Source organism: Ailuropoda melanoleuca, chromosome 12, assembly GCF_002007445.2.
Source record: "Ailuropoda melanoleuca isolate Jingjing chromosome 12, ASM200744v2, whole genome shotgun sequence".
Taxonomy (NCBI): domain Eukaryota; kingdom Metazoa; phylum Chordata; class Mammalia; order Carnivora; family Ursidae; genus Ailuropoda; species Ailuropoda melanoleuca.
The window spans coordinates 33,336,062-33,351,925 of NC_048229.1; the positions used below are offsets into that span (position 1 = coordinate 33,336,062).

Sequence of the window (15,864 nt, forward strand, 5' to 3'; positions counted from 1 at the left end):
AGAAGCAGGCTCCCAGCAGAGGAGCCTGATGTGGGGCTCCATCCCATAACGCCGGGATCACGCCCTGAGCCGAAGGCAGACGCTTAACTGCTGTGCCACCCAGGCGCCCCCACCCTGTTCTATTTTCCTTGAGACATTTAGTATCTGAGATGATATTATCAGTTCCCTTGTTCGTGGTCTCCCCACACACTGGGAGATGCACCCCCCCTGGGGGGGAGGGGCAGGATCTCAGTGTTTCTGCCTGGTTGATGGCTGTAAGCTGGGTCTGGCACACAGCAGATTCCCAGTACATATCTGTCAAATGACAAGGCAAATAACGTCTGGGTGGCTTTTTTTTTTTTTCTACAAGAGAAATTTATTTTGAGTTATATATCATTAAAATTTAATAATAAATACTCTCCCCTAACTCCCCCCAAAACAGATGAAAAATGGGAAGGGAAGAGAAGGTTATTGAACTGGGTGATCACAGAAGGGGTCCATTCAGCTCAAAATATTTCAAAAACACTTGATTTGGTTTGGGGTGGTTTTTTGGTTTTGGGGTTTTTGTTGGTTTTTTTGTTGTTGTTGTTCAGAGGGTGGGTGGAATTTCCCCTCTCACAAGACTTTCTGTGAGAGGGAAGTAAGCATTCTGGGGTTCCTCCATCCGTTTGTCTTCCTTCCGCTGGTCTGTATAGCTGGGGAAGGGCAGTTTTCTTCCTTAGTTCCCTTGAGGCCCCGGCTGGGCAGAGGGTCCCCAAAGGGCAACAGCTGTCAGGCCTCCAAGTCCAAGGAAGAGTCTCAGTGGGTGTCAGTGGGTGCCAGTGGGCTTTCCGGCCCCATTCGGGCCCTTCTGTAACAAGAAGGTGGGAAATGGCTAATAAGAACTTCTTCTTGGTTCTCAGTATCGGCTCCCCTACATTCTGGAAGCACCACTCTTGTTTTCCTTTGAGGGGCCGCCATTCTCCATCTCCCAGTCCATCAGGTTTGGGTGGAGTGGACCTCAGCCCCAAGCCTGAGGGGTGGGCATGTGACTACAGCCTGGCCAGTCAGAGACAAGGTGACTGGTCAGACATGTGATCCAGTGTGGCCAATGAGAACCAGCTGTGGGACCAGGGCTTCCACTACTAGGAACCTGGTGAACTCTCTCCCCTGGGGATGTTGGGCTCCTGGGACTGGAGGCTAGAGCAGCAACTCTGCTAGCTCATGCAGAGATCCTGCCTGCAAATGAAGTCAGTGATGAGAAAGTAAAACTAAGAGACAGTTGCTGATGACATCATCTGACAACTGCAGTGGTCATGCCTTCCGTCCTTGAACTCTTCAATTACGTGACCCAGTAAGTTCCCTGTTTTGCTTTCCCAGGTGGAATTGAGTGTCTGTCAATTGCCAATCAAACCATCTTGACAAATCCCTCCTACCGCTGCTGAGGAACTGTCAGCAATCCCCCCTCCCTTCGGTGATATCCCTTCGGTGATAATAACCCAACTCCCTTGGAGGGGGGCTTGAGTCCCAGCTCCCTCCCTCCCATTTCCTCCCTGACTCCCATCCCCTGCCTTAGTTTATGTGGGTCCACCCACCACCTCTTTGGGCAGCTCCAGATTCTGTCTGGGCCCAATTCACCACTTCTCTCATCCAAGACCCAGACCATTCTCAGAGATGTCCCAGTGGTCATGTGTGAATGTGCATTCAGGTCTTGGGATTGGTCATAAACATTCCTGGAATTTTTCTGCCTTGTTTACGGATGGAGGGGGTGGTGCTTGGGTTGACGGGGCTTAACAGAGTAATGCAGTAATGCAGAGGACACATTTCTCAAGAGGATCCGTCTCTTCTCTGCTTCTGCTTCCCCCTCACCTGCCCCCGTCATGTCCAGCACAATGCTTCAGGGCCAGGAGTGAGAATATATTAATATATCAGGCAAATCCCTTGTCTCCTCTGGCCTCAAGTTATCCAACACTAAAGAAGGTAGGAGGGCTGGGTTACAGGCTTCCAAGAGAAACATTCAAGAACATAGGGTCCTTACCTGCCAGCGGCGTCTTGAGGCCTGGCAGAGCTTAGAATAAGCTTCAGCAATGATAGCGGCCCTGGAGAGCAGAGAGAGGCCCTCGAGAGGGGACCCTCCTTCCACCACCCCTTCCCCCCATCCCACCTCACCGCTCCCCACCCCACTCACTTGCAGTACAGCCCTCCCCCAGGAGGTAAATCTGGGATGTCCTCTGAGGCCAGAGTCCAGAAAACCGTGTTCAGGCTGGGGGGCTCCTGAGCAGAGGAACACAGCTCTGAGAAGGAGGCAAGGATTATGGCAGAGCCCTTGCCCGCTGACCACCCCTCCCGCTACGCTCCTGGAGCCTGCTCACCGGCGACCCTGTGGCCCAGGGCTGCGTCCAGCGCTAGCTCCTTCCTGATCGCCTCCTCACAAGGCCTGGGGGCCCCGGGGAAGCAGACCAGGATGCAGGTCATGTTGTCCAGGCTGTCCTGGAGAAAGTGGAGAAAAGGGAGCCTGGTGGAACACGGCTGAATGCCTCAGCACGGGGCTCCATGCCCTTGGAAGCGGAGCTTCCCAACAATCTCAGCGTTCTAGTGCCCTCCTCCCCAATCTGGTTAGGCCCATTTCTCTCTAGTCTTGCCCATCTGCCAATCTAAACTAAGTGCTCCCAGCAGGACCAGTCACCAGACCACGCCCTTTCACGTCCTCGCCTCACTCTAACAGAGAAACTGCCCCTTCGCCGAAGCTCCTCCCACTCTGCTGCCCCGTTGCTCTTTCTTATGGCACTAATCATGCCTCAGGACCCACTCCGAAAACCCAGGGCAGTCCTCTTCCAAAAGACCACGCCCTTTCTCTTAAGTCCCTCCCACTCACCTACCCGGCACTACGTGGCTCTCCCATCTTGCTTCAAGACAGCCCTCCGTCTCCGCCCTCTCCATTTTTTGGCCTGCCTACTCTAGCAGGCCACTCCCTTTAGTGGAGTCTTACCCCCTTCTCTAGTTTGAGGGAGCCTCCCCCTCAAAATCCATCTTCCCTAGATCCTTTAATTCTTCCCCTCAGTGACTCCAAGCCCCGCCCCCAGGACCTTGCACAGACACGTATCCAATAGCTGCGCGCAGAGAAGCTCCGGGGCCAGGCCCAAGCAGAGGCGCGATGCCACCAGTCCCGCCAGGGCAGCGCCGGACATCGCGTCCCACACACCGTCAGAGGCCAATAACATGAACTCGTCCTCAGCCTGGCGAGCCAGGGCGGTCACCTCAGGCTCCGCGGAAATGAGCTGCAGCTCAGGGGGCCTTCCCGGAGCCTCTTTGTAAGCAAAGTCGCCCAGGGCTCGGGATACTGCCAGAGAGCCTTCGAGGCGCCGGCGGCGAATGGTCCCTCCCGCGTTGTGGATGCGCTCGCGTTCCCGGGGCCGGAGGGGCCGATGGTCCTCAGTGCTGAAGGCCACCGCGCCAGCGCGACTCAACATCGCTCGGGAGTCACCGCAGTGCGCCAGGTACAGAAAACGCTGGGAGATGAGCAACGCCACGGCGGTGGAGCCCCCCGGCTCGCCCGGAGGCCAGAGCGCGCGCAGCCTTGCGTCTGCGCTCAGGAAGGCTCGGCGTAGCGCCTCGCGCACTCCCTCAGGTTCGCCAGGCGCGGGGCCCAGAGCCTCGAGCACGTGGCCCGGCAGGTGGCGCGCGCCGAAGAGGGCAGCTCGCGCCCCGCCGTGGCCGTCGAGGACCGCGAAGAATGCCCAGCCTGGTGGCAGCCCCGGCAGCTCGAGCCAAGCGCAATGAGCGTCCTCCATGTGCGCGCGCCAGCCTTGCACAGCGCTCGCCCCGAAGCGCAGTCCCCAAGATGCGGCCGCACCCCCGTGCGGCCGCTGGACGCATCGCGGCGCGTCCAGGAGCGACTGAAGCCCGTGGTGAGTCCTGCGCCCCTCCTCCTCTTCCTCTTCTGACTCCTGTTTTTTGCGAGCTGGCCAGAGGAGACGCTCCAGCAGGCGGGCAAAGGCAGCCATCCTTCAGCCCTGGGATCAGGAAGCCTCCACCCTCTGCACCTGCCCGGCCCCAACTTCATTAATCCCTTCCACTGTGAGATTTTAAACCACCTAAATCTCCTTCCTGTGCCCTTGACCTGCACTCAAGTCGAGCTACCAGAAGAGATTGGACTCCTGGGTGTCCTCTCTCTTGCACCTTCAAAGTGATGTTTGGGGCCTAGGTTACGGAAAAATAATAGTAAACAGCACTCACCATGTGCTACCACTATTTTACATCATCTCCGATTTACCGAAAAGTAAACTGAGTCATAAAAGAAGTTTTGCAGGGAAATGAACTCTAGAATTCATGCTCTCTACACTCTCAGCTTCGGGTGCCCAGCTTTACTCCCTCTAAGATCCGCCCACCTCAGTGGTCCCGCCCCCAGTTTCAAAATCTTTAAATCCTTTATGCTTTCAGTTCGACCTCTCCACTTCTGGGTCTTGCCCTGGGGTTTCAGTCGCTTCTTTTCCAGGTCTTACCCATCCATTCAAACACACAGCCTCAGACGCTCCTAATTTTCGGAGTTTTAGCTCCGCCTCTTAACTACGGTCCCAGTCCCCACATTCTGGCGAGCCGGGCTTTCTCTCCGTAGGTTAAGTCTACTTTCTGGGCCGCGCCCCCTCCCCTGCCAGTGCTTCCTATTTTTTCTAGGCCACACCTCTACTTCCTTGGTCTTTGACTCCGCCCAACTGCCGCCCAATTTAAACCTCACCCATATCTGAGCCCCTCCCCTTGTCTCAAACTTTCTGAGTAGTTTTTCTGCCCCCTATCCCACTCCCTCTGAGGTTCTCAACTCGGACCCTAGCCTCGGAGCGGTAAGAGTCTTTATACCCTCTCCTGAATGCCTCCCCCAGCTCCGCCCCAACCCATTCTGAGATCCGCGCCCTCATCCTAGGCGTCTTCACCATTCTCTCCGGCAGCCCCTCCCCCAGCCCTACCCTAGGCCCCTCCTCTCTTCCGCTAGAGACCGCGCCTTCTTCCATCAGGCCCCGCCCTTCGGACCGCCTTCCGCGCCGTTTCCGCCCAGTAGCATAACCTAGCCCCGCCCCTTTCGTGAAAAAGCCACGCCCCTCCCTTGCCCCCACCTCCCTTCCTTAGGTTCCGCCCCTCTGGTCCACTGGCCCCGCCCCCGGCCCGGCGCTGCAGTGCCTTCCACATCGCGGCCCCGCCCGCCCCCGCCGTGCGGAGAGGAGGGCGGCGGCGGCGGCTGCTGCTGCTGCTGCTGGAGCGGCCCGGGAGGTGGAGGCGGCGAGGATGGCGGCGGCGTCGTGGGCGCGGCGGAGATGAGCGCCGGCGGCCCCAGGCCCAGGGCGGCGTGGCCGGAGTGGGCGGGGGTCCCGATGCAGGCCCGAGGAGGGCCATGGGGCAGGTCCTGCCGGTCTTCGCCCACTGCAGTGAGTAGGGGGAGACTCAGGCTTGGTGTGGGGCCCAGACGCCCAGGTGGGCCCCCCAGTAAGCCCTCCGTACCAGGTCGCGGGAGGATTGGGTTGGGGGAGGAGGCGAAGGAGACAAAGGAAGCTCTCCCCTCCCCCCGCATTCCAGCGGCGATGGGGGCGACCTGACCCGGAGGACCTGAGTGAGTCAAGGCGGAGGTGGGGAGCACTGAGATAGCCGGCGGGGGTCGCGCCGGACTCTGGGATATGGCGCCGGACCCCACCCAGGGATGAAGAAGCTCTCCGGAAGCTGTCCCTTCGCTCTGGTGCTGGCTGCAGCCGGCGGGGAGGGGAGTTGAATGGAGGGGTAGAGCCAGGGTAGAGAAGAGGGATCTAACCACCACCCCCTATCATCCGTCTTCGCATCCCACCTCCGTTTTCTACCCAGACTCAGAGGCTGCCCCGACCTCGCCCAAACTGTCCAACACCCTGTCTCTCGGAAACAGCCACCCCCCCCCAGGGCCAGGACTCCTGGGTCCTTACTGAGCTCTACCACTGATTAGTAGTAACCCTGAAAGACGCCCATCCTACTCCGGGCCTCTGATTCCAGGCCTCCGATCCCCCAGTTGTCAAAACGAGGTGGGGGCGGGGAGGGGGGCATCTGATTTCAGTTTCCAAATGGTATTGAGCATCTATTGTAGGCAAAGCCCCAAGCTACCTCTGAGAAGCTAGGTTCCACAATTCAAAATACCTTATCTGATCCTTGCGATCTCTGAGACCAGGGCTTGAACAGTCCTCGTCTAACATTTTCTGTCTCACACCCCCGTAGTTCCCGCAACTGAGAATTTCAACACTCTCAGATCTGGCCACTTGCATGTCCTAGGAGTCCAGATGCCAAAATTTCTAAGCATTTGTTATTTCAACACTGAAGAGTATCATCCCAGCATTCTAAGATCTTGTGCTTACCTCCGCTTACAAAGGAAAGCCCTACATGATCCCTACCGCCACCACCCCCTGCCCTCATCTCCCACCCCTCTCCCTCCTAGTCACTCTGTTCTAGTCATGCCTTCATGTTCCCCAAATTTGCCAAGCATAGTGCCTGCCTCAGGGACTTTGCACTGGGCTTTTTTCTCTGCCTGAAAGACTCTTCCCTAGACATCTGCATGGCTTCCTCACTTCATTCAAGGCTGTGCTCAAGTGTAATCTTATCAAAGAAGCCTTCCTGACCACCCTGTCTGAAATAGCACCCTCTCACTTTCTCTTCCCTTACCCTGCTTTATTTTTTTCTGCACACTTAACACCCAACATCATATATTTGTGTGTTGTCTTTCTTGCCTGTAGGGTGTAAGCCCTACAAGGGCAGGGATTTTGTCTGTTTTGTTCACATTTGAAACGGTGCCTGGTACGTAGTAGGTGTCCAGTACATGGTTTTTGAAAGAATGAACTAATTGAAACCTCCTAAAATTCCTAATTTGAAGACTCTTAAGATTAAGATTCCTCGATTTGATCTTATAAGGCTGAGCTTCTCATAGCACTATAGTAAGGTTTTACAGTCTGTATATACAATGTTCTAAAGGTCCTGTGATTCAAATATTCTGATTCCTTAATTCGGACCGTCCAAGTTTCCGGGACTGGCACACTTCTGTGATTCCAACAGTCTAAGCTTCTAAGAATCTTCGATTCTTTCCCTCTCGCAGAAGAAGCTCCATCTACAGCGTCCTCTACCCCTGACTCCACAGAAGGTAAGTAGAGGGGGAGGATGTGAGAGCAGAACTTGAAAGGGCTTACTGCTGGGTAGGGGGGTTGAAGAGTGGGTCAGGGTCCCGCTTAGAGTAGCTCTTACCCTCCTTTGCTTACTGTAGGAGGGAATGACGACTCAGATTTTCGGGAGCTTCACACAGCCCGAGAATTCTCGGAGGACGACGAGGAAGAGACCACGTCGCAGGACTGGGGCACCCCCCGGGAGCTGACCTTCTCCTACATCGCCTTCGACGGTGTGGTGGGCTCTGGAGCGCGCCGGGATTCAGCTGCCCGCCGTCCCCGTCCCCAGGGCCGCTCAGTCTCAGAACCGCGAGACCCACCCCCTCAGCCCGGCCTGGGCGACAGTTTGGAGAGCATCCCCAGCCTGAGCCAATCCCCAGAACCTGGGCGCCGCGGTGAACCCGACACTGCCCCTCCGGCCGTACGCCCCCTGGAGGACCTAGGGCTCCAGCTGGACCAGCTGGGCTGGGCAGCCCGGGGAGCGGGGTCCGGAGAAGACTCTGCCACCAGTAGCTCCACCCCGCTGGAGGACGAGGAGCCCGACGGGTCGGAGGTTGGAGAGGCTGGGAAAGGTGAGATGTCAGAAGTGCTGGGACCGAAGCCACAAGGGGTGGGTGGTCTCTCCTCAGGGCACCTCCAAGGTGAAAGCTCACGGCCTTCTCTTTCTAACGCGCCAGAACTGGACCTACAACTCGGGCTCCCTCAGTCCGCACCGCCGCCCGAAGTTTTGTCTCCGCAGCCCAGCCCTGGCTCTGGAACCCCCCAGGCCGGGACCCCATCCCCACCCCGATCCCGGGATTCGAACTCTTGGCCTGATGAGCCCTCGCTGGACCAGAAGGAGGAAGAGCCGCGAGGGCACCTGGAGCGGGAGCCAATCACGGGGCAGTGCCTCGATAGCACGGATCAATCAGAATTCACATTGGAACCACTCCTTCTAAGTAAAGCTTGTGAGTGAAGGTGCTCCTTTGAGCTATAGTTACAGGAGGGTTGGAATTTAAGGGGACCAGCCTCGCGAAGGAAGTGAGGAGAGTGGAGAAGAGGAGGTATTGCTATTGGCTAGATATAAACTCCGCCCTTAAACCCCCCCCCCCCGTTATCTAGATTACCAATGGCTCTTTCTGTAGTTCTCCCTCCCACTTGAGGCATGAGCCTTCCTTTGAGCATTAGGATTGGCTGATGGCTAAAAAAATAATCCCTCTTTTGGTGTGCGCCTCCTAGAGGCTGATTTTGGACAGGACAAATCCCTGAAAAAATAAGGCCGTCTTCTGGTTGTGGTCATGGGACACTTAAAAGTAAACTCCACGCCTCTTCAAAACGCTCCTCTTCCCTGACCGCATCCACTGGCCAGTTGCAAATAGAGCCCGCCTTCCTCTAAAATACGCTTAGCCTCCACGAACGGCCACGGTGATTATAGACATCACTGCTTTTGGGTGTTTACAAAGAGAGCCACCCCTTTTTGGAACTGTCCCCTCCTCTATGGAGAGCCATTGGCTGGGTACAAAGGGGCCCCGCCCCCTACTCCCTCCCTCCGGGTTCCACTGAAGTGGGCAAAGCCCCTCAGAAGTAGCGGTGTCCGCAGCCTCTCACTCGGAGCGGAGATGGGGAGTAAAGGTGGGCTTGCGGAGCGGGCTGGTGGGACCGGGATTGGGGGATGGCGTAAATGGGTCCAGATTCTCTCTTATCTCCCTCAAAGCTGCGGGTATGTTTCCTACTGGTCCCAGATTCCCCAGAGCTGCAGGCTGAAGCTGGGGGGGTTGCGGGGGTGTCTAGAGAGAGAGTGGAGGGAGCGTGGGGTCCCCTCTCCCCCGAGCCGAGGCTTTGGGGCCCGAGAGCAGGGAGGCCCCCTCCCCCAGTCTCAGGCCCAGGCGGCGCTGTCACTCAGGACCTGGACAGGCCAGCACAGCTGTGGGCCAGGCCCCCCCCTCCCCCCAGCGTGCCTAAACTTAGACCCCGCCTCAGGCGACCCGGCGCCTCCCCCACCCACTGGCACTGGCCTTGGGGAGGCTGCAAGGGAAGGCCCTGCGTTGCGGGTAGGGGGAGGCCTGCCCTAGTTAGAGGTAGATGGGAGGGTGTGTGTAAGGACAATATAGAAGTGGGGGGGGGACTCTGAGGGGGACCGGTCAGGTCAGAATTTGATCAGAGTGACGGTGGGAGGGTGGAGGGTCTGGAGGGGTATTGGCCTACCGGTTCAGGGCTGAGATGGGATCACCTTTTTGGAAAAGCTGTTAACATTTAGATGGGCAAAATGAAATATTGGAGGGGCACCTGGCTGGCTCAGCGGGTAGAGCATGTGACTCTTGCTCTCTATTCTTGATACTGGGTCGTGTCTTCAAGCTCCACGTTGGGCACAGAGCCCATTGGGAAAAAAAAAAAAAGAAACTTTGGGGTCTGGAGGTCAGGGCTCAGGAAGGGCTAGTGAGGTGAATGTAGCATCTCAGAAAGGGGTCAGAAATTTGAATCAGGGCATAGAAAGGTGGGTGGTGTTATTAATACATTTAAGACTTAGGAAAGTGCATGCGGGTGGGAGTATCAAGAAAATACCACTTACACTTGTCAGGTTGGCAAAAAAGAAAAAGAACAATAACACCCATTGTTGGGCAGGATGCTGGAAAAAGATCATGCCCAAGTTGCTCACGGAAATGAGAATTGTTAACAGTCTTGCTAGTAAGCAATCTGCTAACGTTTATGACATTCAGAAACACAGAGCTCGTCCACCCAGCTGTTTCACGTCTGGGATTCTATCTCAGAAATAGAACCTCCCTGCAGGGAGGTAAGAATGTCTGTAGAAGGCTGGTCCTTGCAGCACTGTTGAGGAATGGAGGTTAAGAAAGCAAGTGAATGATCCAGCAATAGGTCAATATTGAATGAAATGAACGATGCGACAGCCACACGACAGAATCTTGTGGCGCTCTTATGAAGGATGAATCAAGAGCTCTTCCAACTGACAAGGAGGGAATTCTAGGAGGGAAAAGAGTGGGATGTGTGTGAGGCAGAAAAATGTATAGATGATTCCATTTCTCATAAATAATGACCAAAAATTGTATCCACACATAATCTACGGCAGGACTGAGATTAAGGGCACTTGCTAGACGGTTAACTTGGGTTTTCCAGGAGAAGAGGGGAAGCAGCTGGGAATCAAAGAAGATAAGTAGAAATTGGGAAATTGAATTCAGGTGCAGGCCAGGTATGTCAAGAGGTCAAGGTTCAGCCCTAGACGGGAAGTGGGAGGTCAAGAGCTCAGCCAGGCCAGGTGCAAAGCCCAGCCTGACCGCTGGTCCCCCTCTCCCTCCACAGTGGCGGACCTGCTGTATTGGAAGGACACGAGGACGTCAGGAGTGGTCTTCACGGGCCTCATGGCCTCCCTGCTCTGCCTCCTGCACTTTAGCATCGTGTCCGTGACCGCCCATGTGGCCGTCTTGCTGCTCTGTGGCACCATCTCTCTCAGGGTTTACCGAAAAGTGCTGCAGGCCGTGCACCGGGGGGACGGTGCCAACCCCTTCCAGTGAGAACCCTGGCCCCTAGCCTTGACCTCTGTCTAGACCCCAGTGTTGACCGAAGGGGTGGTCTGACCGTTGACCTCCAGTCAGGCACTCCTCATGCTGACCCTGACCCATCCTGTTCTTGTTTCTGACTCCACCCTGACTCTGAGTCTGACTCTGACTTCCAGCTCTAACCTCTGACCCTAACCCCTTACCCTTAATCCTTGATCCCATCTCTTGCCCCTGACCTTGACCCTAGTCCATTACATCTGGCCATCTCCTCAAACCCCTATTTCTTGCCTTCGTCCCAGCCACACCCCTCAGCCTGGGCTGGTCCACACATTGAGGTGTCTGACACCCCTCTGTCCTCCCAGGGCCTATCTGGATGTGGACCTGACCCTGACTCAGGAGCAGATGGAACGTTTGTCCCAGCAGATTGCCTCCCGAGTGGTGTCTGTGGCCATCCAGCTGCGGCATTTCTTCCTGGTAGAAGACCTCGTGGACTCTCTCAAGGTGCCCGAAACCCCCACTCCTTCCTGGGTTCCCGGAATTCGCCTTGCTGCCCCTGAGGGGTAGGAGGGCCATTGCTGGGGAAGTTCACAGCCTGGGGAGTGCCCTGTAGGCTCGGCTGACCCTGACCCTGACCCTCACCCCTAGCTGGCCCTTCTCTTCTACATCTTGACCTTCGTGGGTGCCGTCTTCAATGGTTTGACTCTTCTCATTCTGGGTGAGCTGGGAAGGCCATGGGGGGCGGGGTGGGGAGGTGGGTCATCGGGGTTTAGTGGGTGACAGGGTTCTAGACAGAACTGCTCATCTCTTGGGAGAACCCTGATCCCCATTTCTGTGCCTACAGGAGTGATCATTTTATTCACTGTCCCCTTGCTGTACCGGCAACACCAGGTGGGTGTGACAGGCTCTCAGTTGGCAGTGTCCCAGCCAAACATGAGTGGTCTGACTCCCACCCCCCACCACAAGCAGCGTCCTACTGACAGATGTCCCTGCCAGAGACAGGAGGATCAACTTGTGTTTCCGCCCCTGGAAGAGTCAGGGTCTGACTGACAGATGTCCCAGCGGGGTACAGGTGGTCTGCTTGCAGCCCCTCCTCAAAGCAGCTAGAGTCTAACGAATATGTCTCAATGGCCACAGATAAGCATTTTGACTGGTGTCCCCTTTGCAGAGCCAGGATCCAACTGACATGCCCCAACCCAAGGCAGGTAGACTAACCGATGGCTTTCACCCCGAAACTGCCAAGGACAGTCAACATGGGGTGGGACGGCTGTTGCCCAGAACACTGAGAGGCCCGAGGCCAACTGACATATATCCTATCCAGAGACGGGCAGATGGGCTGACAGTCCCTTCTCTGGCACAGCTGAAAGCCAGATGATACGCACGCCTGCCAGGGAGAGTACAAACTCCCTCACATGCTGGAATCCCCAAGACGCTCAAAGGTGGTCACGCTGTGAATTAAACCAGTACTGAAGTCAATCCACGCAGGGACTTGACAACCAACACCAATGCCCCACACGCTCACCTGACTCACACACAGACACACGCACGTACAACTCACTCGAAGATTAATAGTCATGCCCAGGAAACAGACTGCCGGGCAAATTCCTGTGTGTCTACCTGACATCATTCCCCACGCAGAACTTGGCCCAATCCACCGGCACTTTAGCTTGAACCTCTGACTTCCAAGGCTATTTTATTAGGCTTAGAGTTGAAGGTGGAGTAGTGCACCGCTCCCCCCAATTTCTCCTTCGGGGGTGGGGGAGGAAGCAGCCTCCTGAATGAATCGTGGGGAAGGACCCCTCCCATCTCTCCTCTTCGGTCTCCCCAGGCCCAGATGGACCAGTATGTGGGATTGGTGACCAATCAGTTGAGCCACATCAAAGCTAAGTAAGGGAGTGGGATGGAGATGGAGGGGATGGGGAGGGGGGAAGCTGAGGAACTTTTTCCCAGATAGTACCTGTCCCTAAATCTCTGTGGGGTTAATGCCCCCTCCTCAAAGACAGTTCCAACCAGGCCATTAGGTGGAGGGCAGGGGCTGGCTTTGGGCACTCAGCTAGTGTGTGTCCTGCCCCCCGGCCCCGTTCCAGATTTCCCCTTAATTCTCAGATTTCTATGGGTCGCTTGCCCCAACTCGTGACTCCACTTGTTTCTCCCTCAGGATCCGAGCTAAGATCCCAGGGTCCGGAGCCCTCGCCTCGGCAGCAGCCGCAGTCTCTGGATCCAAAGCCAAAGCCGAATGAAAGGGGTGTCTCTGCCCTCGGGACGCCTGCCCCCATCCCCCCGCAGCCCTCTGCCCAGCTCCATCTCCCTTCCATCCCCACCCTCCCTCCGCTTCCGCCTCCGCCCGAGCCATTTCCCAGCGGGTGTCTGGATCGCTCGCACCAGGGAGTTTGTGCAAATTGCCTGAGCGGCCAGGACTACATCTCCCAAGAGGCTCTGCTCTAGGAGTCCCGGAAAGGCGAGGGACCTTGGCCGCGGCGCCTGCTGGGATTTGTAGTTGCCTAGAGAGGGCACCCGCCCTGCACTTCCGTGACCCCGCCGCTGGAGGCGCCGTGAGAGATTGGTGTCTCCTGGACGCCACTAGCCCCAAAGCCAGGGCTTTGCATGGGGCCCAGGGGAGGCCTGAGCTTGGATTTACACTGTAATAAAGACTCCTGTGGAAAACCCAAGGCCTCCTGTGCTTCCAGCCTCCTCCAGCTTTCACCTTCCTACACCGAAAAGCACCTAAGTGGTATTCAAGGAGGAACCTTCCCCATCTATCCAGAAGAAGCTCCCTCAATAATCTGTTTATATTATGAAATGATTGAGAGGAAGATGAGAGACCCTCTGTCCCAGGGCTAGCCAGGCCTTTGACAACCGCTTTCCATGCCTGTGCCCAAGGCAGACATCACTAGTCGAGCCCCACACTGTGTCTGCCAGGCAGCCCTCTCATCTGAGCCCCAGATCTGTGCCCAAGTGCCTTTGGACAGCTCCCTCCACAAACATTTCCAAACCTTTTATTGTCCTGTCTGATTTCCAGCTCAGGGATGTCCGCTCTTCCACTTTGTCATCAGGCTAGAGACCTCGGTATGGCCCTGGATTCCTACTTCCTCAGCCCCAACATCTAGTAAGTCAGGAAGCCATGTCTATCCTCTCTCAAATGTCTCTCACCCAACCACCTCTCTCTATCCACTTGCCTTGGGACCAAGTCAAGGGCCTCATAGCCTTTCTGGGCCTCAGGTTCCAAAACCTAGGGAGAAGGAGGCAGGGGACTGGGTTCTAACGACCCACAGACCTGGATTTGAATCCCGGCTTCACTACCTCTTGGCTGTGTGACCTTGAGCAAGTGACTTCACCTCTCGAAGCCTCAATTTCCTCAAATGGAAAACTCACCATAACTGTGCCGACCTGTAAAGCCCTTGGCATATGCTAAATGCTCAGTAAACGGAAGCTGCTTGTGGGCTATGACATCGTTTCCCGAATCTCAGTCATCCCCTCGTGACCTTCACGATCTTTCTAGCACCCATTCTGCTTTTCATCTAATATTTTTCTTTAAATTGGTTCATTAAAAATAAAACAAATGTCTTTTAAAAAGAAATGTTACTTCGCCACCAAGGAAGTCAGTATCACTTGCCAGGAATAGAAGGTAACAGTAAAAATAAACACAAAACTACTAACATTTAAACTGTTTGTTCGTGCAGCACCTAAAATCATCTCACTTGCCTCTAGCGACGCATGTCACATTTTAGGAGATAGATAATGATGTTGCAGGACAAGTATTTACAGCCCGTCTTTGTGTGTGCAGGGGTTGCCTAGCAGCAGCTATGTAATAAAAAAGAAAAAGAAAAGAGGGCTTAAGGGGGCTTCTCTTGTATCCAGATCTGCCAAGCACGGACTATGTTTTCAATTTCCAAATTAAAAAATTGCCAAATTTCCAAAAGATGCTTTTATTTGCACTTTCCATAAGATAGTGTCGTTTTGTAATGAAGAAGGGGGGAGGGGGTGCCTGGCCTGCTCATTGGAGTGTTCCACTCTTGATCTTAGGGTTGTGAGTTCGAGCCCGGCATTGGGAGCAGAGTTATTTCAAAGTAAAATTAGGGGCGCCTGGGTGGCACAGCGGTTAAGCGTCTGCCTTCGGCTCAGGGCGTGATCCCGGCGTTGCGGGATCGAGCCCCACATCAGGCTCTTCTGCTATGAGCCTGCTTCTTCCTCTCCCACTCCCTCTGCTTGTGTTCCCTCTCTCGCTGGCTGTCTCTATCTCTGTCAAATAAATAAATAAAATCTTCAAAGTAAAATTAAAAAAAGAAAACAAACTATTTTTTAAAAGATTTTATTTATTTATTTGCTAGAGAGAGCGGGCACAAGCAGGAGGAGTGGCAGGCAGAGGGAGAAGCAGGCTCCCTGCTGAGCAAGGAGCCCAACTCCAGACTTGATCCCAGGACTCTGGGATCATGACCTGAGCCCAAGGCAGACACTTAACCAACTGGGTCCCTGGGCATTCCCCCCCCCCGCCCAAAAAAAAACTATTGGAAAAAAAAAAAAAGGATGGAGGAAGAGGGACTGGTTGAAATTATGGGTCCAAGAATGGCTAAAGCCCCCAAGCCCATCCTTGGGTTCTAGTGAGCCCACCCTCACTAGAAGCTGGAAAGAGGCTGGAATTTGAAACAGCCTTTATTGAGTGCCTCCCAGACTTTTACATCCATCTGCTCATTGCGATTCCTCCAGTGAAATCAGTTGTACTAAATTTGTTTTCCAGGTGGGGAAACCGAGGCTCAGAGAAGGATAATGTAATCATCTTATAGTCATCCTACAAACCTTTACCAAGCACGTGCTAAGTTCTCAAGCACTCTTTAGACAGTAGGCCAGAAAGAAACCAAAACAAAGTCCATAGTTTCATGGAAGTAGTATTCTAGTGGGAGCAGACAGAGAACAAGCAAACCGACATAGTATATGGCAGGTGGTGCTCAGAGGGATGGAGAAAAAGTCCATCAGTGTAAGCGGATGGAGTGACAGGACTTGCTATTTTAAACTGAGTGGTTAAGGAAGACCTCACCAAGTGGTGGTATTTGAGCAGAGGCCAGAGTGAAGGGAGGCAGTGAGTCAGTGGACACATGGAGGAAAGGAAATTCAGGCAGGGGGATCAGCAAACACAATGGCTCTGAGAAAGAAGCATGTCTGATGCCTGGTGTGTGCAGCAGATCTGTATGCCAGAAGCCAAGTAAATGAGAAAAAGCAGAATAGGAGATGGAGTCAGAGGAGTGAAAGGAACTAGAATATAGGGA

General features: G+C 54.9%; 2 protein-coding genes across 12 annotated transcripts; one reads left to right on the plus strand and one right to left on the minus strand.

Moving 5' to 3' along the window:
- Positions 1-329: 329 nt before the first annotated feature.
- On the minus strand, positions 330-4,990 carry PPM1N (protein phosphatase, Mg2+/Mn2+ dependent 1N (putative)). 11 transcript variants are annotated; one of them, XM_034638831.1, is made up of 5 exons: positions 3,216-4,990; positions 2,331-2,448; positions 2,147-2,252; positions 1,997-2,057; positions 330-829 (listed from the first exon to the last, which is right to left on the minus strand). In XM_034638831.1, the coding sequence occupies exons 1-5, from the start codon at positions 3,960-3,962 to the stop codon at positions 788-790; spliced, it is 1,074 nt and encodes a 357-aa protein (XP_034494722.1). In that variant the 5' UTR covers positions 3,963-4,990; the 3' UTR covers positions 330-787. The 11 variants fall into 11 exon arrangements, with proteins under 11 accessions (XP_034494722.1, XP_034494720.1, XP_034494719.1 ...); XM_034638829.1 differs by having other exon boundaries at positions 330-826; positions 2,147-2,232; positions 3,045-4,990; XM_034638828.1 differs by having other exon boundaries at positions 2,147-2,232; positions 3,045-4,990.
- Positions 4,991-5,165: 175 nt separating this feature from the next.
- On the plus strand, positions 5,166-13,272 carry RTN2 (reticulon 2). Its single transcript, XM_034638821.1, has 10 exons — positions 5,166-5,375; positions 7,052-7,096; positions 7,217-7,687; positions 7,793-8,062; positions 10,410-10,617; positions 10,969-11,107; positions 11,252-11,321; positions 11,448-11,494; positions 12,432-12,490; positions 12,762-13,272. Exons 1-10 carry the CDS (start codon positions 5,342-5,344, stop codon positions 12,841-12,843), a joined length of 1,425 nt encoding a protein of 474 aa, XP_034494712.1. The 5' UTR covers positions 5,166-5,341; the 3' UTR covers positions 12,844-13,272.
- The last annotated feature ends 2,592 nt before the right edge of the window (positions 13,273-15,864 follow it).